Source organism: Dioszegia hungarica, assembly GCF_025882075.1.
Source record: "Dioszegia hungarica strain PDD-24b-2 chromosome Unknown MKK02contig_2, whole genome shotgun sequence".
NCBI classification, from domain to species: Eukaryota; Fungi; Basidiomycota; class Tremellomycetes; order Tremellales; family Bulleribasidiaceae; genus Dioszegia; species Dioszegia hungarica.
Genome location: NW_026515766.1, coordinates 1,821,418 through 1,842,735, shown reverse-complemented (window position 1 = coordinate 1,842,735; position 21,318 = coordinate 1,821,418). Strand labels below are relative to the sequence as shown.

At 58.0% G+C, this 21,318-nt stretch overlaps 7 protein-coding genes across 7 annotated transcripts; 3 read left to right on the top strand and 4 right to left on the bottom strand.

The window, feature by feature from the left end:
- Positions 1-139: 139 nt before the first annotated feature.
- MKK02DRAFT_29772 (putative ATP-dependent RNA helicase) lies at positions 140-2,207 on the top strand (the record flags this gene model as incomplete). Its single annotated transcript, XM_053087902.1, has 5 exons — positions 140-831; positions 886-1,099; positions 1,149-1,339; positions 1,393-2,062; positions 2,112-2,207. The coding sequence occupies 5 exons, from the start codon at positions 140-142 to the stop codon at positions 2,205-2,207; spliced, it is 1,863 nt and encodes a 620-aa protein (XP_052949570.1).
- Positions 2,208-3,561: 1,354 nt separating this feature from the next.
- Positions 3,562-4,888, bottom strand: MKK02DRAFT_35143 (putative Methylthioadenosine phosphorylase; the record flags this gene model as incomplete). Its single annotated transcript, XM_053089095.1, has 7 exons — positions 3,562-3,621; positions 3,689-3,905; positions 3,970-4,081; positions 4,213-4,630; positions 4,682-4,703; positions 4,780-4,837; positions 4,870-4,888. The coding sequence occupies 7 exons, from the start codon at positions 4,886-4,888 to the stop codon at positions 3,562-3,564; spliced, it is 906 nt and encodes a 301-aa protein (XP_052949569.1).
- Positions 4,889-5,218: 330 nt separating this feature from the next.
- MKK02DRAFT_40117 (uncharacterized protein) lies at positions 5,219-7,420 on the bottom strand (the record flags this gene model as incomplete). The annotated part of the gene is made up of 4 exons (XM_053090959.1): positions 5,219-6,389; positions 6,441-7,023; positions 7,068-7,244; positions 7,288-7,420. 4 exons carry the CDS (start codon positions 7,418-7,420, stop codon positions 5,219-5,221), a joined length of 2,064 nt encoding a protein of 687 aa, XP_052949568.1.
- A 1,138-nt stretch (positions 7,421-8,558) lies between these two features.
- On the top strand, positions 8,559-10,568 carry MKK02DRAFT_18726 (putative Cleavage/polyadenylation specificity factor; the record flags this gene model as incomplete). Its single annotated transcript, XM_053086000.1, has 5 exons — positions 8,559-8,852; positions 8,981-9,510; positions 9,574-9,984; positions 10,031-10,328; positions 10,380-10,568. 5 exons carry the CDS (start codon positions 8,559-8,561, stop codon positions 10,566-10,568), a joined length of 1,722 nt encoding a protein of 573 aa, XP_052949567.1.
- Positions 10,569-11,365: 797 nt separating this feature from the next.
- MKK02DRAFT_29769 (putative Gly-X carboxypeptidase) lies at positions 11,366-13,432 on the bottom strand (the record flags this gene model as incomplete). Its single annotated transcript, XM_053087901.1, has 7 exons — positions 11,366-11,452; positions 11,508-11,608; positions 11,664-11,929; positions 11,982-12,006; positions 12,060-12,344; positions 12,401-12,626; positions 12,662-13,432. 7 exons carry the CDS (start codon positions 13,430-13,432, stop codon positions 11,366-11,368), a joined length of 1,761 nt encoding a protein of 586 aa, XP_052949566.1.
- Positions 13,433-13,656: 224 nt separating this feature from the next.
- Positions 13,657-18,122, top strand: MKK02DRAFT_18867 (uncharacterized protein; the record flags this gene model as incomplete). Its single annotated transcript, XM_053086017.1, has 12 exons — positions 13,657-14,533; positions 14,645-14,945; positions 14,992-15,396; positions 15,443-15,614; positions 15,711-15,795; positions 15,854-16,191; positions 16,248-16,406; positions 16,452-16,661; positions 16,809-17,052; positions 17,149-17,270; positions 17,445-17,984; positions 18,021-18,122. The coding sequence occupies 12 exons, from the start codon at positions 13,657-13,659 to the stop codon at positions 18,120-18,122; spliced, it is 3,555 nt and encodes a 1,184-aa protein (XP_052949565.1).
- Positions 18,123-18,225: 103 nt separating this feature from the next.
- Positions 18,226-21,026, bottom strand: MKK02DRAFT_35141 (putative heat shock protein; the record flags this gene model as incomplete). The annotated part of the gene is made up of 3 exons (XM_053089094.1): positions 18,226-20,037; positions 20,087-20,328; positions 20,384-21,026. 3 exons carry the CDS (start codon positions 21,024-21,026, stop codon positions 18,226-18,228), a joined length of 2,697 nt encoding a protein of 898 aa, XP_052949564.1.
- Positions 21,027-21,318: the final 292 nt, after the last annotated feature.

Here is a 21,318-nt window from a genome sequence, read left to right as displayed (position 1 = left end):
GGATATCGGTTTACGTAAATGGCTTGGAGCCCCGCGCCACCCAAACAGAGCAATGCAAATTTCCAGCTGCAGCGTCACGCCTCGACACCTTGCTTACAGATCGTCAACACACCTAAGTCTGCCTTTATCTCTGCCTGAGATGCCCGCCAGCTCGAACAGACAGCACAGCAAGAAGCAGAAACGGTCGTCTGCTGCGCGCGAGCCCGAACAAGCGGATATCGGGCTGGTTCTCGACCAGAATGAGGTGATGAAGGCGATGATGGCGGCGGCGGCGGCCAGTAACAAGGGCAAGGGCAGGGCAGAGGTGGACGAGAGCGAGGAGGAGACCGATGAGGAAGACGAAAGGGGCTCGGCGGAGGATGACGGGTCGGAGGATAAGAACGGGTCGGGCGAAGAGATGTCGGGAAATGCACCTCTGCAGGAAGAGGCGACCTCCGACTCCAACTCTGAAGCCGGACCATCCTCGCCCAGAGCGTCCTCGCCGCCACGGAAGGCTGCACCCTCCATCTCGCGCGTCAATATCTCCAAAGGTACCTCGGCACCAGCTCCACCTCCGGTCTCAGCTTTCGCAAGCGAGCCTAAGCCCGCCGCTACGACGACCTTCGAGTCACTCGGTCTCTCCGCTCCCCTCATCTCTGCTCTGGGCAGCATCAATATCTCTCGCCCGACGGAGATTCAGTCGGCGTGCATCCAGGCGATTATGAGTGGGCGGGACTGTATCGGAGGGGCAAAGACAGGTAGTGGAAAGACGCTGGCGTTCGCGTTGCCTATCGTGGAAAGGATAGCGAGGGATCCCTTTGGGGTTTGGGCCGCAGTCTTGACGCCGACGAGGTAAGCTCAACGGCCTGTATCTTCAATACATCCAGGCTGAGCTGACGTGCTCAGAGAACTGGCATACCAGCTCACCGAGCAATTCCTCGCTGTTGGCCGTCCGCTCGGATTGACCACCATCACCATCGTCGGGGGGATGGACAGCATCCAGCAGGCAAAGGAACTGGCTGCGAGGCCACATATCATCGTCGCTACTCCAGGACGGCTGTGTGATCTGATCAGAAGTGATGGGCTGCAGAGTGGGAAGCTGGGCCGAGTCCGCACTTTGGTAAGCTGTCACCTGTCCAGGATATCGCTGGGCATAGCTAACTCTCCAGGTTCTGGATGAGGCCGATCGACTGCTCACACCGACATTCGCTCCCGATCTGTCATTCCTCTTTTCTCAGATCCCGCCAAATCGGCAGACCTGTCTCTTTACCGCTACCGTTTCCGACGCAATCATGGAGCTGGCCAACAAGCCGCCTGGACCAGGAAAGCAGAAGCCTTTCGTCTATCGGGTGGAGTCAGAGTGAGTTTTCACAAAGTTCGTCTCGTTGATCCCGCCCGAAGCTGACGCTACAGAACGCTTACGGTCGGAAAGCTCAAGCAGAAATACCTCTTCATCCCCTCCCAGATCCGCGACCCCTACCTCGTCTACCTCCTCCAGCATCCCCCATCCGAGATCGACGCTGCCCTCCGCGCAGTCCCAGCGAAGGCGAAGCCCGAGAAGCCGTCCAAGGGCAACCGAAAACGCCGCCGTCCCTCTCCACCATCAGAGGACGATGACGACAAAAAGCCCTCCATCCCTTCCACCATCATCTTCACTCAGCGATGCGCCACCGCCCACCTCCTCCATCTCCTCTTGACCAACCTGGACATCCCGTCCGTACCCCTCCACTCGCATCTCACTCAACCACAGCGTCTGCTCTCGCTCGCTCGATTCCGCGCGAGAGAGGTACCGGTGCTAGTCACCACGGACGTCGGTTCGCGGGGGCTGGATATACCGTCAGTGGCCATGGTGGTCAACTGGGATTGTCCCCGGCGGTCCGATGATTATATTCATCGGGTGGGTCGTACAGCCCGTGCAGGGAGGGGAGGTGTGGCGGTCACAGTGGTGACGGAGAGAGATGTCGAGCTTGTGCAGCGGATAGAGAAGGATATTGGGGTCAGCATGACGGAGATGGAGTTGCCGGAGGAGGAGGTGCTGGAGGCGTTGAACGCTGTCAGTCTGGCCAGGAGGATGGCTACTATGGTGAGTCCCGCCACAATGGCCAATGACGAGCAAGAGCTGACTGGTTTAGGAAATGCACGACTCGGGCTTCGGCGAGAGACAAGCGACTAATAAGGCCAAGGCTATCAAGCGGGCGAAGCGCGACGCGGTGACGGGGTCGGCATGATGTACAGCTTAGGTATTCCGCAGATATTCTGGATGCTATTCAATACAACGGGGCTCTCTGCAGATACAACCATAATACAACCTCCCTCATCTGATCCCACGGTCCATCTTGTCCCTTTCTACTTGCTCGCCTGACCGTCCAAGCCCACTCGCTCTTCTGCCGGAGCCCTATCCTTGGTATCCGCCTCCCCACCTCCCCCGGGCAGACCCCAGCTCACTTTCTCCTCTCTCACCTCACGATCCTCTTCCAGCCCTAGTGATATCGGTCTTGTAGGTGTCATGATTGGGGTCTTGACGGGACAGAGACATAGTCCAACACCGACCCCGACTAAGATGATCAGCTTGATACAAAAGGGGCCAGAATCCTGGAGATGTGGGCTGACTTGTAAAGAGGAGGAGGTCCCATTTGAAAGATCGGTAGGTGTTATGTCGGACGCAGGACTCGAGCAATTGCCAAGGATCGGCAGCGGACGGGGTAACCGGGATGGCTGTGTGGAAGTGGATGTATGGGATGGGAGACATGCTGGGGCTGAGATGGATAGCGAGATGCGAGGGACAGTACTGATGTGCTGACTTGTAGGATCTTTCCGTGCGGTGTTCGAGAAGCAGGTACGAGCGTTGTTTGATAAAACTGCTGGAGGACGTCTATGGTGAAAAGGGCGGCAAGATGATTCTCGGAGAGACCCCAGTCATCTCATTGTCGGATGAAAGGAGTGGTCACTCTCGACTGAGACAAAGGAGGGTGAATGGTGCGGATAGAGGGACGTTTCACATTATGTACTTTCATGGAACCACTTGTTGAGAAGTACGACACCTCGGGCCTCAGGCCTCAGCGGTAACGAGTCTTCAGCGGGAGTGGTCCCTTCAGCGAGGAGGATCCCCCTTTCGGAAGCGAGCTCGGGACCGAGGAGATCAAGCGCAGAGACAGAGAGTACGACGAGCGACCAGGCACCAGCCGGCGGGGGCTTAGGGGGTTACCACTCCCGAAGAAGTATTTTCTAAGCCGCAGAACTGCCAGAAGCGGTAGTTTACGTAACATTCCTCCCCACTTGACCGTTGCGAGAGTGGGGGTAGTCTGCTGGGTGGTCTCCTGAATGAGCTGTGCGACGCCTGGGCGGCGAGATCCCATGCCGTACTACTGCTCAGTGTGAGTGCAGCGTGCCAGGTCAGTGTGGCGCGCTAGCCGCTGAGGGTGGCGAAGCCATACTCGAGACCAACTAGGCCGTGTCGGGACTATAGAAAGTCCTTCTCACAGTTGCACATCGGAAGCGACGGTCATGGCGGCAGGATCATCCAGGAGCCGATCAGATACCATCACAAGATATACCTCCTCTAGCCTCTCTAGATCTATACCTCTAATCCTTGAAGTACGGCAAGATGTATGCGAGCTTCTTCCTCGACTCCGCCGGCTGAACCTGACAATATCAGCTCAATCCCCATCTTCTTCTCCAATCCCCATCTTCTTTGCCGTGATAAACTCACATCCTTAGCCGTGACGCAAGACCACTGCATGGACCCCTTGATCTGATCCAGCTTGCCCGCGGCCACGTGGTCGTGCACCTTTTGCAACAGCCCCTCGGCGACGGCGCGCGAGTGGGCAGCATTGGTATGCAGGGTCTTGACGACTTCTGCGACCGTCACGGGTGCCTCTCCGACTCGCCAGGCGTCATAGTCGGTCGAGGTGCAGATAAGGGTGTAGCTGAGGAGTCAGCCGAACCCCGGGTAGTATGAATATTCTGTGCTGTGCTGAAATTTAAACTTACTCGAGCTCTGCCTCGCGCGCGAGCTTCGCCTCGGGGATGACGGACATGTTGATGATGTCTCCACCCCACTGGCGGTACATTAGGCTTTCGGCGCGTGTGGAGAAGGCGGGACCTGATCAGGTCAGCTACAGTCGCTGTCGACCCCCTCTTTCTCTTTCCTCCACTCTGCGCGCTCTCCCCCGCTGCATGGCTACCCCTCGGAGCAATTGAATCAGAGGTTTCATGATATTCAGGCAGACTCACCCTCCATGCACACCACCGTCTTGCCCTCATGCAGCTCCACCCCCTCCTTCTTCAAAATCTCCCTAACCACCGGCCCCACCACGCTGTTCAACTGCGTCGAGAACGGATCCCCGAACATCGAGTGGCACACCAGCCCCTCACCACGGAAGAAGGTATCCTCCCTGATCCCCTTGGTCCGATCGATGATCTGGTCAGGGATGATAAAGTGTCCTGGGGCGATCTCTTCGCGGAGCGACCCGACAGCTGAGAACGCCACAATGGCCTCGCAGCCTAGGTGCTTGAGAGCGGCGATGTTGGCGCGCGCGGGAACCTCGGTGGGCGAGATGGTGTGCGAGGGGCCGTGTCGGGAGATGAAGGCGATAAGGGCGCCAGAGGGGAGGGAGGAGATGGTGATTGGGGAGGAGGGCTTGCCCCATGGCTGCTGAGTCAGTGGTGTACTTGATGAATGTCTCGATGGGGAGACGCTCACTGTGTTGACGTCGAGCTTCTTGCTACATTAGTCAGCATGGGTCTCTACAGGAGACCGGCCCTTCTAGCCAACGCCAAACGCGAAATGAGGACACTCACACTGGAGTCAAGTTGTCGAGGTGGTACAGCCCACTACCTCCAATACATCCAATAAGCACTAACGTCAGCATTTTTCAACGCCTTCCTCACCTTTCTGTTCGGACGCCATTGTTCTTGCTGCTCTGTGTATCTGTGATCTAAGGGTAGAAGGCAACATCAACAACAGTCACGAACGTTTCTTTCAGCCCAAATATTTTGCCTACGAGTGGCAGATCCGTGCGTTAGTTGACGAGGAATGTGGAGTTGGCGGCCGACACAGGTGCGACTCGGATGCGACAGGACTGGTCTGGCTGTAATGCCTTAGCACAGCAGAGATCCGACTTCTGATCGCCTATGCTGCACTATCATCATACCTCTTACACTTATATACATGACTACTATAAGATACAATACACATGAGACCAAAATATAAATGTCACAAATGACCTCCTGCTCGAGCTTACAGATTCCTCGGGAACGCCTTGCTGGCTATATACGCCCACGACGCCATCTGATCCGAGTACCGCTCGGCGGTCAGCGCGAACCGATTCGCCGCTGGGAACGACCTGTACTGAAGGAAGTCCCCGGGGGCGAGGATCGGGCTAATGGCCGCGCGGATAGCAAAACCGAACGACCCCGCATGATTGAGTTTGGGCAACAATGCGGGATTGTCAAACCCGATAGTCGCCGCCTCCTGGTAGACCGCATCCGAGGTGAACGCCTGTCCAGCCATGAACGCCGTAAACTCTATCGGCTTGCTAGGCTGCGCCGCCTGGATGTACCCCGTCCCGTTGTAGTACTCGATGAGGAAGTTTGTGAAGGTCGCGCACGCTGAGCCGCACAATCCGTTTCCGGTAAAAACGATGGATTTGGGTGGGAACGGCGCTGCGTCGGGTATATCAAAGAGCATGTCGAGGAGGGCGATCTGCTCGGTGGGGTCACGGAGGAGGTTGGAGGTGCGGAGGGTCTGGTTGTTGATTGTGTATTCCCGGCCGGGGGAGAAGTAGTTGGCGTCCCGGGGGAGATTGGCCGTTCCGCTCCGATACGTTGCGGGATTGAAAGTGGAAAAGACGTCTGCGAGGGAGGGGGTATCGATGAAGCGCTGGAGGATGGCTTCGGTGAGCGGTGACCGACGAAGCACCGTCTCAAAGTTGGCCTCGTTCTCGAAGCGCTGGCCGGTAAAGAGAACCTGGGCGACTTGGGAGAGTACGACCGCCCCGCCCCCATTGTTGCTCGTGTCAATGAGGACGTTCTCGATGCCCGCAGAGGTAAAGTTCCGAAGACCGAATACGAGGTCGATAAAGTACCGGGTGATGCACGCGTTGGAGGCGGGTTCAGGGAGGAAGGTGGGGAGGTAGACGACGCCGGTCTTGGTATTGGGGATGGAGAAGAACATGATGTCTCGGCCGCCGAGGTAGGATGCGGATTTGGTAGGGTCCTCGCTGGTAACGACGGGGATGGCGATTGTGTTGCGTGTGGCGGGGCATGCGCGGTATGCGGATTGGGCGAGGAGACGGAGGTCCGCCATGGTAGGTGCGACCGTAGTTCCAGCCGGGGTCTGGGTGGTATTGCCTCCACCGGGGGTCTCGCGGAGGGTAATGGGTCGGGCGGAGCCGCAGTTGGCATTCCAGCTAGTAGTCTGTCAGCTGTCACTCCAGTCAAATCAAGCTGGATGGACTTACAAAGCCTCGCCGGAGGTATAGTTCCAAGTCGACGTAGTCGCATACCTCGTCACCCAAGGGATACTGATCTCCTTCTCGACCCCCGCTGTCGTCTTGACCGTCATCGTCAAGTTGTTCTTGGTCAGATCCCTCGTTGACGTGAACCGCCCCGGCACCCTTCCCCAAACACCACCCTCCGCCGCATAGCTCGCAAACACCGAGTTCAGCCGCTGCTGCTTGTCGATGTAGACGCCAGTGACGGGCAGCTTGTCCTGCTCGATATAGTCCCACGCTGGCTTGCCTTCAATACCGAGCACCTGGGCGCCCGCGAGGCTGGCGACATCGATCCCGGCGCTAGAGTAGATGGTGCCGAAGCCGGTGGCGGCGACGAAGCGGGCGACGTCAGGGACAATGTAGATGTTGGGGGTGGTGCTTTCGGCGGAAGAGGAGAGGGAGACGATGGGGATAGCGTGCGTGGTTTGGAAGAGGGAGCGGTAGCAGCTCGACCAGGCGTGATGGCCGTCGTTGAGCAGGGTCATGGACCGGGAGAGGTCGTGTTGGAAGTCGTAGTCGGTGGAGTAGGTAGTGGAGTTGATTCGCTGGACTGCATAATCAGCGGCCGTCATAGCACTGGAGGTATTAACTCACACTCCGCCTGTATGTTCACCGCTTGGTTGACCGGCTCCTCGGTATCCCCCAGCTGATTCGCAGCGAGGACGTCCAGCTGGGTGTACATCGCATTGGCAACGCTCATGATGTTGCTCCGGACCTCCGACTTGAACGCGATGGACTGCAGGCAGGCCAGCATGGTGCGTGGGGCATAGTCTGATGATCAGCTGGATCAGGAGGGAGGTCAAAGGTGACTTACATGGAGTAGTGCCGACCAATCGACCACATGGGTCACCAGGGGGGAGCTGCCGTTCTTCCAGAGGGTGTATCGAGCGTTCTTCGAGAGGCGCCGCTATGGCCAGACCAGCCAGAAGCGGCAGTAGGAGCAGCATGGTGAGGCAGTTGGGATGAAGGGAGTTCGGGTGGCGTGGATGAAGGTTGGATGAAGGCTAGGCGCGGCGGCGGAGTTGTGAAGGTTTCGGAGACTGATGCGAGATGGATGCTAGGTATATTATCGATCAGTAGATATAGGGCGATGCTGCTGTGAAGCTGTGTAGGTTACACACTCAATCTAATCAAGCGTTGACAAGAAGAAGAAATCAACGTTCTCGATGCGATGCGTCATGCGGCGGGGCTGGCTTGGCGTTTCGGATTCCCGTCTCCCGTGCTCTCCCTGTCCTCCCTTGTTCGTTCGTCTCCTTGAAGATTATGCCTTACATCGATCTTACTCAAAGATGCCTGACACACATTCCGTGCCTTTTGCTGACGGGATTGATGAGATGGACCACTTGAAGGCACGTACACAGAAGGGAAAGGAGCGAATAGCGTCCGAAGAGAAGCCCTCTCGTGCCTGGAATCGCCAAGATGAAACCCGGTGATGTAAGGCCGAGGAATGCTGTGTCCTTCCAGCCGCGGTGCGCAAGACTCTTCAGCCCAGCTATGCTATATGCGAGCAGTAAAGCGCCAGTGAAGGAGCCGCGCATCCTACACGATAGGTACTCCATGTGCTCGTGACTTTTGAGGAAGGTATGGATAAGATTGCATGCGATGCACGAGCTTGATAGTGGTTGAGCGGCAAAGTGCCACATTGTAAATCGCCGGCCGGCGGAGATATCGCCACCCGTCATCGAAGCCTTGTCTCAAGCAACAAGTGCACGTCAAACAGCCTATTCTTCTTCCTTCTATACTTCTCCATATAATACCCCCCCCCCCAAGTAGAGCAGCTTCTCGTACGAACCTGGAGCCTTGTGTCAGCCCGCTGTGCTCCAATCAACCAGCCGTAGCAATAGTACACAGAGCCTGTTCAGTTTGAGGAGAATCTCTTTCTCCCACGCTTACCACCTCCACCCGCCCCCTTGCCCCTCTCTTCTGAGCTGTTTGTCTGACGCAAACTTCTGACTGGTATACTCTCGCTCGTCCACGAGGGTCAGGGAGAAGCATTACGCTCAGAACCTCACCGAGTCGGCGCAAATACCCGGTGTGGTCCAAGCGGTTCATCCCTCAAACATACATCGTCCGGCTCGGTACACGATGGCGTACCAATCCTACTCGTACGCCCCGGCTCCGTCCTACGGCCTCCCTCCACCTGCACCTTCATACGGCTACTCAGCTCCCGCTTCGCAGCACTACCAGCCCATCCCGCCGCCCTCGGCCGCCCAACTTGACCCTTTCCGAGCATGGTACGCCGACCGCTTACGGGAACTCACCTTCAATTCGCGTCCTCTTATCCAAGAGCTGTCCATCACGGCGATGCAGCAGCGGGATCAGAATCAATGGGCAAACATGACGGCGGTAGTAGAGGAGATTGAGAGTGCTGTTTATCGGGTATGTCGCGCGAGCCTCCTTTTTCCTTTGTCTCGTAGTAGCTATATGCATCTTCCGGGCTTTTCCACCGCTCGAGCTACTGATACAAAACGTCTATGAGGAGCTCAAGGAAAGTGCTGATGGTCTAGTCACCCCCACACGAGAAACTACCGAAGCTCTACCTCCTCGATTCCATCTCGAAGAATGTCGGACAACCCTACACCACCCATCTCCTCCAACAGGCCATTCCTCGGCTCTACGTCCGCACGCATCGCGAAGTCGACGGGGTGACCAAGGTGAAGATGGAGGAGATGATTTCCCTCTGGCGCCGGTCCGGTCCGGGCGGAACCGAGCTGTATGGTCCTGCCGCGCGCGAGGCGGTCGAGCGGGAGGTGTTTGGTGCGGGCGGAGTGGGCGGAGCGGGCGCAGGTTCAGGTTCAGGTGGGCCCGGGCAGCAAAGGATGAATGCACCTGTTGGCATGGGCGTCACGCGCGAGTCGGTCCTTGCGGCTATTCATGCGACGATTGGGGTCAAGCAGGGCGAGGCTGCGCATCGGGCATGGGATAGGAGCATCCAGACGCAGTTGACGGCGTTGATGGGGCTGAGCGAGATGCTTAATACGAGGCATGTCCAGCCGGCTGAGCTGCAGCAGATTATGGATCAGTTGAGGGGGATGGGGTACCAGGCGCCTCCTGCTCCGGTAGCGTTACCGGTACCGGCTCAGGCGTACCCTCCTCCCAGACCGACCATCGCCCCGTCTTATCCACCCTCGCACGCTATTCCCTCGCCGTACCCGCCTGTCAACGCAGGCGCCGCTCCGGCTCTCCCTCCCTTCGCTCCCACACTACACAACTACGACCAACCCCTCCGGTCCAGCCACACTCCCCCTTATCCACCCAATATCGACCTGCCCTCCACGTCCGCCGCTCCAGCACCAGCACCGGCACCTCCCGTTGCGCCCATGTTTGACGCCAATATGCTCAATATCCTCAACAGCCTCGCTGGCGCTGGCGCACTCTCCATGCCGGGAAGTACACCCCGTACGCCCGAAGCTGCGCCTATTCCGCTCAAAGTGGAGCGTACCAGGCTGGATGACTATGAGGATATGGTGCTCGGTCTGAACCTCTCGCTCTCCAATCTCGACATGAACCGGTATGCATGATCTTCCTACGTCACACGGGCTAAAGCTGACTCCCAGTATGACCGCTCTTCCCCTGCAACACCTCCCCGTCCAGTGCTCCCAGTGTGCCGCCCGGTTCCCATCGGACGGCGATCAGCTCAACGCGCACATGGACTGGCACGCCCGCCGGAACAAACAAGAGCGGACATCTTCCGGCCGGGGCGCACACCGGCGCTGGCTTCCGCGCGCGGACGAGTGGGTCCGGGATATCCCTGTCGCGGGGTCCTCGACCGCTCCTGATACCCTCGCCGGGATGGACGCCAACGGTAACGGTGCGGGTCCGAGCGGGGAGTCTCCCGTCAAAAACACCTCGGGTGTCGGCGCAGGACCCGCTGGGAAGCCGATGAAGAGCGCGGAAGAGCTGCAGAAGAAGTGGGTGAGAGTACCGGAGGGACAGGGCGCGGGTGGGGCGGGCGCTGTGTGCCCGATATGTAAAGAAGGGTTCAAGCGGGAGTGGGCGGAAAGTGAGGAAGAGTGGGTGTGGAGGAATGCGATCGATATCAGTGGGAAGGTCAGTTTCTGTCGTCTTGTCTTTGCACATAAGGGAGAAGGGTAGAGCTGACAGAGATAGATTATGCACGCGACATGTCGACAACAACAACTCATGGCGAATCGACTGGCGAGGGTCGCAAAGGGCCGAAGTGGGAGTGCGGGGGGAACAAGCTCCAAGTCGCCCGGTATGACGCCAGAGGCGGATGGGGAGGGGGCGCAGGTCAAGGTGGAGCCGCATCCGCTTTCGCACTCTGTCGTCCCGGGGGATAGGGTGGATTCGGAGGGGCCAAAAGCGGATTCAGTGATGGTTGAGCAAGCGCAGAAAGAGAAGGAGAATGTGAATGGGGATGGGGCTGTTCAGGCGTTAGGATTGGGTCAAGACGTACAGGAGCAAGAGACGGTGGTGAAGGCGGAAGTGGTCGAGCCGCGAGTCACACCGATGGAGGGGATCGAGGGCGGTGGGGAGGGCGGGAACGCAGGGAAACGAAAGGCGGAAGAGGACGCCGAAGAGGAGAGAAAGAGGGTCAAGGTGGAGCCAGTGGATACGGTCCAGGAGGCAGAGCAGGTTGTTGAGCAGGAGGTGCAGGTCGTTTCGAGCGATCCTGCTCAAGTGGATCAAGTGGCGGACGAGGCATCGCGAGAGGGAGAAGTAGCAGGGGAGATTTAGGTCGTACGTATAAGTTTATCAGCATCAGGTAGTTAGCATTCATGACAATCAAGTACTTTTCGAAAGGCTGTCTGTCACCAAAGTCTGCAGAATCTGATCGTGCATCCCGAAACAACTTGGTCTCTCCTTCTTGGTCTACGCCTCTCATCACAACTGCTCCATTCCGAGCTTGTCCTTCTTTTCATACGCTTCCGCTACTCGTCCGTGTTCCACCCTTCCGAGTTCCGGATGAGCTTGTAGATGAAGCGCGTGGTATTGAGGTGGCCCGACAGTGGCATTTTCTGGTCCCATCAGCTCTCTTCTCATTGAGACGAGTCTTCACGCAGTCGAGCTCACCTCGTCAACGGTATGAACATTAAAGTTGGGGTTGATCAACGCCGGGGTGAATCGATAAATGTTTTTCGTCAAGTTCCAGAACCACCTCGTATCCGTATTGGCTATCATATCAGCTCTTGTCTTGTTTGTGCCAACCGCAAACAACTCTCAGCTCACCATACATCCCACTCGGAGCAACAATAGTCTCCTCCCCAAAGATATGCTTGGCTGTCCCAGCCATCAGCTTGAACGCCTCAGTATCCCCCGGCGTGATCGGTGCCGGCTCGAGCGGGTGCGCATCGCCAATCGAGAGGGTGATGTGATGTGCTGATTTCTTGCCGTTGGGGGGGTCGGTAAAGGGGGAGATGGTAAAGTCGAGCTTTTTGGTGAAGGGGATGAGGACGTCGGTTAGGTGTTTGAGGGTGGCGTTTACGGAGGAGGTACTGCTTGTCAGTCCAGGCCAGCGCCAGGAGGCAGAAGAGGGAAAGAACTTACAAGGCAATACGATAGTTGACTTTGGCTAAACATATCAGCTTTTGATCGTTCGGAGGATGTACGAAGAAGAGAACTCACCCTCAACAACCTCCGGCAGAGCATTGACCTTCACACCACCCCTAATCAGATCCGCCGCCTGGGTAGTCGCCAAAAAGCTGTTCAACCGCCGATCGCTCCGCGCCAGCTGATGGGCGAGCTTGGGCCACATCCGGGGATGCTTGACTTGTCGCTTCATCCCAGCTGGGAAGTCCGGGGCGTAGTCGGACATGCAGGTGAGCCATTTGAGGTAGGGCGATTCCGGCTGCAGGGAGGGGTGGAAGGGATGCGATTCGAGCTGCGAGATGAGGAGCGACATGATTCCGACTATGTTTGTAAGCTCGCGGGCTCTACATCAGAAGGCAGGGATCAGCTGTACTTACTGCCGGTGTGCTTGGGCGGGACACTGGAGTGGCCTCCGGGCGTCTCGACCTTGATCTGAACGGCGGTGATGGCGCCCTTCTCGGCCATCCCGAAGCTTGCGACCTGGGCGCCGTACTGCTGCGACACCCCGTCAAAGCCTTCATCGAGCAGGAACGCAACAGAATTGTCGCCGTATCGGCTCTGAAGCACTTTGCCGAGTTCGCCAGCACCATGGGCACCGCCAATCTGACCATCAGCTCTGTTAGACAATAAAAACGTACCTCCTCGTCAAACCCGCTCGCGATGATGATTGTCCGCTCCGGCTTAAATCCCTCTGTAACCAGCCTCTCTGCCGCCCCCAAGATCCCCATCAACTGGTTCTTACAATCACTCGCGCCACGTCCCCATATCCACGTCCCCGGCGTGTCCTCTGTCGCATTGACAACAATCCGCCCTTCGAACGGCGGGTACGTCCACTGCCCGATCGTATCCTCCGGTACAGGCACGACATCCGTATGCGCCATAAGGATGATCGGCTGCAGAGCCGGATTGCTCCCTTCCCACGTCAACAGCTGCCCATGGTAATTGACCACCTCGTGCTTGAGCGTCTTGAACACCTTGGGGTACTCATTGTACATCCAGTCGGCAAAGACATAGTGCTTGTCCAGCGCCGTATCGTTCGCCGGCATGGTCGTGAAATCATCATATGAGATGGTTTCGTGCTGGACCGCCTGCGATAGCCTGCGCGCGGCAAGCTCGGCGTACGCCTCGTCGTGCAGGATATCCCAGTCCGTACCGATATTGATTGATTTAGGCTGAGCGGGGCATTTGGCAGCTTCCAGAGCGGCCAGAGCTGTCGCGGAGTGGGCGTGGTTCCTGCAAGATGCGGACGAGAAGAATTTGGGGAGAGGGATGGAGGATTGTGAGAGGAGGGCGAGGACGCCGAATAGGGAGAGTAAGGCGAGGAACGGCTTGTTGGATCGGGGTGCGGGGGGTGTGGAGGCGGGAGAGGGAAGGTCGGAGCCTTCTGTGCTGAGCTTGATGTCGCCCATACTGCCTGATGTAGCGTAGAGGAAGAGAAGCGGAAGAGAGCTGCCCCAATAGCTGCTATATTAGGAACGGCACATGGTCAAGTGAAGCTTATCGGAGCTCGCCGAAGCCGAGGCCGAACCTGTTTTCGGCAATGACGACGAGAGAGGTGACGGTGGTGAGCAAAGGGTGCTTCATACCTCATCCTCATATACAATGATATAGCAGCGACTGGTACTCGAGGGGCATGTCTCGCCCAAACCTGGGCAAATCATCGCAGGATGACCCTCCATCGTCATTTCCGGTATCGTCCCCCACTTTCTGGGCTGAAGCGGCCAAGTTGGACATCGGGGACGGCGGGGCTGGTCACAATGGTCAGCCCTCCGCAAAGAGGCGTCGACTGAGTCCACCGCCACTGTCTCTTCCCAGATCTCCTCTGGCTAGGATGGAGCAGCTGGAGGAGCTTGCGGCTCTCCAAGGGCCAAGCGGCATCCCAGAACGCGAGCGATCACCCGGTACGACCCTCTCCTACCTCCCCAATCGCGCCGACCCCTTCGCGGACCTCTCCTCCCACTCGTACCTCGCCGGCGCGGAGTATGCTCCCAACAAATTCGGCGACATTGGCGACTATATGCGCAAGAAGGAAATCAAGGTCCAAACACAGAATCGGGATATCGCACTGGCCGATCCAGCCGCCGCCAACCTCCCCCAGATCTTCAAGGATCTCTCCTTCTACATCAACGGGAATACGCACCCGCCGATGGAGGAGATCCGGAAGATGATTCTTCAGCGGGGAGGGGAGGTGCGGCCTGTCTTGCGGAGTAAAGGGATGGTCAAGTACATCATTGCGCCGATGTTGACGCAGATGAAGTTCAAGCAGTTTGTGAATTACAAGGTGGTTAGGGAGGGGTGGATATTGGAGAGCTGTAAGGAGGGGAAACTGCTCGATTGGACGAGGTGGAAGTTGGCGGTTCAGGGGGGGTGGGAGGAGGAGGGGAGGAAAGGGCTCGAGGGATTCTTTAAGGGCGAGCCGACGCAGAGGGCCAAGAGAGAACGGGAGGAGGAAGAGGAAGAAGAAGAGGAAGAAGAGGTGGAGGAGAGGAGTGCGAAGCAGGTCGATATGCGTCCAGCGCGGCCGACCCAGGTCACCAACCAGCCCGCTGAGAGGGTCACCGCGTCTCTCGAGCCGGTGCCACCGCAACTATCGGGCCGTGGGGCTCTTTCGAATGATCCAGCCGGTAGCACGAAAGTCACTTCACCACCTCCGGCTCCTGTTGTTTCCTCATCTACCAAGCTCGCGACGCCATCAAAGCTGCAGCCCGTCGACCCCTTCGCCTCCCGCCAAAGCCCAGTCAAGCCGCCTACGCCCAAGAAGGAGACACCCAAGCGTGCCGAGACACAATGGGAGTTCTACGCCTCCAAGGAGAGCAACGAAGATGCGGCACGCCTGCTCAAGGACCAGGAGTGGCGGTTGAAGAATACGGCGGAGAGGGGGAACGAAGGAGGCTTTATCGATGGGTACTACCAGAACAGTCGGTATGTACTTCCTCATCCTTCGTCGCACTCTCAGCTGATTGTTTAGTCTGCACCACCTCTCCACGTGGAAGACCGAGCTTCGCGTTCTGGTCGCTACCGCCCAACGCCAATCCGAAGAGAACTCGCTGGCCGCTCCGGCACCCACCACCCTCTCACATCTCTCCCTCTCTACATCCGTCCTTCCTACTCGCGCCGCCCCCGTTGTCGGTACCGGCCAGAAATACATATTTCACGTCGACTTCGACTGCTTCTTCGTTTCCTGTGGCCTGGCGACTCGGCCTCATCTCTGTGGAAAACCGTCGGTGGTTTGCCATTCGACAGGCGGGAGGATGGAGGGGAGTACGAGCGAGATTGCGTCGGCGAGCTATGAGGCGAGAGCGAAGGGAGTGAAGAACGGGATGAGTCTGGGTAGAGCGCGGACTCTGGTTGGAGAGGATCTACTGACGATTCCGTGAGTTTACGCGTGCAGGAGACTGCTGGCCGAGCTGATGGTGCAGGTATGAGTTCGAAACATACAAGAAATATTCGTTAGCGTTCTACACTGTGCTTATGGGATATGCGGACGAGCTGCAGGCGGTGAGCGTGGACGAGGCGCTCATCGATGCTACAAGCGCTGTGGCGGCGAGGGAAGCTGCGCCGGAGGAAGCCGATGAAGATGGCGCGGAGAAGGTCTCTCTGGCAGACGGGGAAGCTATTGGCGATCTTAGTGAGCTGGACGGGCGGGATGGCATGGAGGTGGAGGATGGACCGGACGGACCTATCGAGCGAATACCGAAACGACCTAGAGATGCGGCTGTCGAGATCGCCCAGAAGATCCGGGATGATATTCGCAAAGAGACTGGGTGTGAAGGTGAGCTATCTGACCCAAGCTCCGCTTCAGGGCGTGCGAATCAGGCTAATATTTTCAGTCAGTATAGGTATCTCGCACAACGTCTTCCTCTCCAAGCTCGCTACACGCCGCGCCAAACCCGCAGGCGTGTACCACCTGACGACCGCCGAAATCCCGACTTTCCTAGCCCCGCTCGACGTGGAAGACTTCCCCTCGGTCGGGTACTCCATCAAGTCCAAGATTGAGGAGAAGTTCGGGACGACCATCGCGGGGGAATTGATGGAGCATCCGAAAGGCGCCTTCCGGGGTGTTTTGGGCCCAAAGACAGGCGAGATGGTCTGGGGGTATTTGAGGGGGATGGACGATCGGAAATTGGAGCCGCACAAGGAGAGGAAGAGTATCAGTGCCGAGATGAATGTAAGTCAACGTGTATCGTCTCGGGAGGTGACCGAGATAAGTAGCTGACAGAGCAGTATGGAATCCGGTTTCGGAATGACGAGCAGGCGGAGATTTGCGTGAGGGATCTAGCGGCGGAGGTCGCTAAGCGGATGAAACAGGTCAATGCCAAGGGCAGGCTGTTGACGCTCAAGATTATGAAGCGGCATCCGGAAGCTCCTATTGAGCCACCTAAAGTGAGTGTGACCTTACCCGTTGGTGAAAGTCAAGCTGATGGTCAGTTCCTCGGACACGGGTGGTGCGAGACTTTCAACAAGTCCTCTTCGGTCGGCACGAAAGGCGGTGGATCGACGGACGATCCCGAGATACTCGGCGTAGAAGCCGTCAAGCTTCTCCGCACGCTAGGTCTCGATCCTGTCGAGCTGAGAGGGGTCGGGATACAGATGACGAAGCTGGATGGGGAGAAGGCGGAGAGGGAGGCGGGGCAGGGGGTGCTCAGTTTTGCGGGGGCGAAAGGCAAGGCGGCCGCAAAGTTGGAGGCGGTCGATGAGGGTCTGAACGCCTCCGACAGAGTGGTCGTCCCATCGGAGCAGGAGGAAGGAGGGATGATCGGCGCGTCGGACGCAGATTTGGAAGAGGCGGAACGGGAACCTCCTCCTATCTCTCGATCGGCACTTCCGAACGCTTCGGCGGGTCCATCTCGGTTGGCCCCCGCGGCCTCGTCAGACGGTATCGACCCGGATTTCCTCGCTGCTCTGCCCGAAGACCTCCAGCGGGAAATTCGCGCAGAACACGCCCGCGCCCGAGCCGCCAAGAAGGCCCCTCTTATTCCCGTCAAGCCCACCCTAGCACCGGCCAAACCCCTCCCCCGCGCCGCTCCTGGTAAAATCACGTCGATCCCACCCACCCGACTGAAAGATACCGTCGGATCCACGGTACCCTTTTGGAGCAAGCTCGATCATACGATCAATAAGGAAGGGAGGCACTCGGCTGCGCATATCTCGAAGCAGTTGAGGCCGAAGACAAAGACTCAGATGAAGGCGGGGCAGATTGCGGATCTGGCGTTGTATTCCGCTTGGAACAAGGCCAAGGCGGGGGAGGTGGGCAGGGAGGAATGGGAAATGGGGGCGGAGGATGAGGTGATGGATCTTACAGAGTCGCCGAAGGGGAAGAGAAAGGGGAAAGAGAGGGAAAAGTCGATGCCGAGGCGACAAAGCACGGACCCACCCATCTCAGCTGTCCCCGTCTCCATCATCGAAGTGGCGGATGACGAGCTGGACCCGACCTCCAAAATCGGCCTCTACTTTGTCAAAGACCTGTGCGAGCTCGGGATCGACCCAACGGTCTTCTCGGAGCTTCCCTCGGATATGCAGAAAGAGGTCATCACTGAGGAACGCCGGAAACAGCGGCAACGCCTCGCCCTTCATCGACCGGCGGATACCTCCCGTATCCGCGCCAAAGAAAGGGAAGCGGACAAGTCCAAGGGTCTCGGTCTAGGCTTTGATCGGGCATCTACCAGTCCGCGCGGATCGCGAGCGGGAAGTCTGCCGGTCACTCGTCCAGCTGTCGTTCGGCCTGAATCTCGTCGGCCAGCCATGCTGAATGCGACGAAGTTGCCAGATGTGCTGGACACGATCACAAAGTGGGTGGATTCGCGAGGCGGGAAGGGACCGGCAGAGAGGGACGCGAAGAAGGTGGAGGCGTATCTGGTCAAGTTGATGGAGCCGGGTGTGGGACTGGGTGGAGTGGAGGCGGCAATAGAATGTTTGAAGTGGTTGAAGGTCATTTTGGGGGAGAGGTGGAAGGATGAGGCGGTGGAGATGGTGGATGACTTTGAGGTGGGGGAGAAGGATCGGAAAGCGGGAAAGGAATGGTGGGATACGTGGAGAAGGTTCTTGGGGAGCGTCAGTAAGCGGTGCGAGGAGACAATGGGGGCGCCGATCAGGTTGTAAATACTATGGACTCTGCATACTTGTATCGCTATAACTATCCAGATCTATATGTACAATCTCTTCCCTTGATCCCCCTGCGCTTCCCCTATGCTTCACTCGGTCCCTAATCCAGCTCGTCCACTTCCACGTCCATCATGTCATCCTCATCCTCGCTATCTCCCGGCAAGCTGACATCCTGCTCGTGGTTCGGGATCACCACAAGCCTATTCTTCCTAAGATCCGCCGTGATCTTCACATCCTCCCCATCCCTCACGCGCGCCTGGAGCAACAGCTTACTCAGCGGATTGAGAATCTCCGACTGGATAAGCCGCGCCATCGGCCTCGCTCCGTACATTGGCGAGTACCCCGCCGACGCCAGCCATTCCTGCGCCACCTCATCCACCCTGAGAATGATCTTCCGCCCGTTATCATCCAGCCTCTTCTGCACCTCCTTGAGACGGACGTCGACGACGCGCTTGATGTCCGAGCGGGAGAGGGAGCGGTAGAGGATAATGTCATCGATACGGTTGAGGAATTCAGGGGGGAATGTAGCTCGGATGGCGCCCATGACCTTCTCGCGGATAGTGGGGAGGACGGCGCCTTCCGAGGGGTTCTCGTTAAGGTAGGCGCTGCCCGTGTTGGAAGTCATGAGGACGATAGTGTTTCGGAAATCGACGACCCGACCCTTGTTGTCCGTGAGCCGGCCGTCGTCTAGGACCTGGAGGAAGAGCTGGTGGAACTCCCGAGCAGCCTTTTCAATCTCGTCGATGAGGATGAGGGTGTAGGGTTTCCGGCGCACAGCTTCGGTAAGCTGCCCACCTTGGTCGTGTCCGATATATCCCGGAGCCGCACCGATAAGCCGCGAGACCGAGTGTTTCTCCGAGTACTCGGACGCGTCGATCCGGACCATGGCGTCGGGCGAGTTGAACATGACCTCCGCGAGCGTCTTGGCGAGGAGAGTTTTACCTGTACCAGAAGGTCCGACCAGGAGGAACGATGCGATGGGTCGGTTTTGGTTCGAGAGACCTGACCGATTGAGCCGAATAGCGTTGGCGACGGCCCGTACCGCCTCTGGCTGACCGATGACCTGCTTCGAGAGGAGCTTCTCGAGCCGCAGGAGTTTCGCCTTCTCCGTTTCGACGAGGCGAGAGACGGGGACACCCGTCCATCTCGCGACCACCTCGGCGATCATCTCCGGGGTGACTTGCTGCCCCGAACCCCTCTCCGCCTCCTTGGCCTCCAGCTCCTTGAGCTTCAACTCCCGCTGCGGGATAGAGTGGTACCGGATATCCGCAGCGGTAGCGAGATCGTACCGCCTTTCCGCCTCGTCCGCCTTTCCCCTCAACTCGTCAATCTTCCGCCTGACATCATGGATCTGGTCCCCGAGATGCTTTTCATTCTCGTACTCCCGCTTCATTGGGCCCAGCTGGTCCTCCACATCCGCAATCGCCTTCTTGGCGAGCTCGAGGCGCTCCTTGCTCGCCTCGTCCTTCTCCCTCTCTAGCGCATGCACCTCCACCTCGAGTCCTAGCTTCTTGCGCTCCAGCTCGTCCAGCGCCTCCGGTCGGGTCTCACGAGCAATCTTGACTGCCGAAGACGCCTCGTCCAGGAGATCTATGGCCGAGTCGGGGAGGCGGCGGGAGGTGAGGTACTGCTTGGCCAGCTGCGCGGCAAGGACGAGCGCAGAGTCCATGATGCGGACACCATGGTGAGTTTCGTACTTTTCCCGGATACCGCGCATGATGGCGACCGTGTCGGGGACGGACGGTTCTTCGACGATGATCTGGGCGAACCGACGCTCGAAGGCCGAGTCCTTCTCGATGTACTCCCGATACTCGTTGAGAGTGGTTGCACCGATGATCCGGAGTTTGCCGCGGGCGAGCATGGGCTTGAGGAGATTTGCTGCGTCCATGCCGCCACCTGAGTCTTTTCCGGCCTGCTTGATCAGCTGATGCTCTTCACAGGTCAGAGGGGCCGGCGCTTACTGTTATCAGATGTAGCTCATCCACAAAGAGGATAATCTGGGTCCCTTCGTCTCCGGCCTTTTCCACCTCGCTGAGTACAGCCTTAATTCTCTCCTCATATTCGCCCTTGTACTTGGCACCGGCCATGAGCGCGCCCATGTCGAGTGATAGGAGTCGACAGATGAGGGATGGGGGGACATCGCGGTCGACGATACGCTGTGCGAGGCCTTCGGCAATGGCTGTCTTTCCGACACCGGGTTCACCTGCTCGTCAGTCATGGTTCATATGAGGAAGGACCAAAAGCGGATTATTACTCGCCGATGAGGACTGGATTACCCTTTGTCCTTCTGCTGAGACATCTGATCACCCTCCTAATCTCATTGTCCCTCCCAACAACAGGATCCAGCTTCCCCTGCTCCGCCAGCGCCGTCAAATCCGTGCAGTACTTGGTCAACGCCTCGAACTGACTCTCCGCCCCTTTACTATCCACCTTCCTCCCTCCCCTCTTGCGTCTGATCTCCGCCTCGAGCGCCTTGGACTCTACGCCCGCCGTCTTGAGGAGCTCCTTGAGTTCCGCCGCGTCCACCCGGAGCAGAGCGATGATGAGGTGGTCGATAGCAACATACTGGTCGTTTTGCTCCTTTTGACATTTCTGGGCTTCGCGGAGGGTGTTGTGGTATGCTTGTGTGAGAGGGAGTGGGGGCGAAGGGGGAGGGTGTACGGAGGGGAGCTTGTTGAGTTTGGATTGGAGGGTGCGGTTGAATAAGGTGGGGTTGCCGCCGATGCGCTCGACAGCGCCTTTTAGGAGGGTGGGCTGGGAGTCGCCCGAGGCGGAAGGGGTAGGGTCGTCCCAGAGGACAGCGATGAGGTGGAGAGGGGTGACTTGGGAATTACCCTGCTCCTCCGCGCGTTCGAAAGAGGCCTTGATGATCTCACTGGATTTGTCGGTGAAGTTGTCCATGGTGTCAGTGGTGTGATGTAGTATGGTGTGGTGTGAAGATAGGCAGGAAGGGAAGAGAGCTTCTGCTTATATCCGCGTCAGCAGATGCAAGGGGAGATCTGTGACGTAATGAGGAATGAGGATCTCGCGGTTGCTGGAATGTTCCGGATGATTCCGGGACGCGCCTGAACGTCCTCGGAGCTTGGATAGCGCAGGGTGGAGCATCGCCTTGAGGGGATGTAGGAGCTCCATGCCCACCGTCGTCTTGCATGGTCATCAATCTCTGACCACATCAGGTCGATTGGGAAAACAG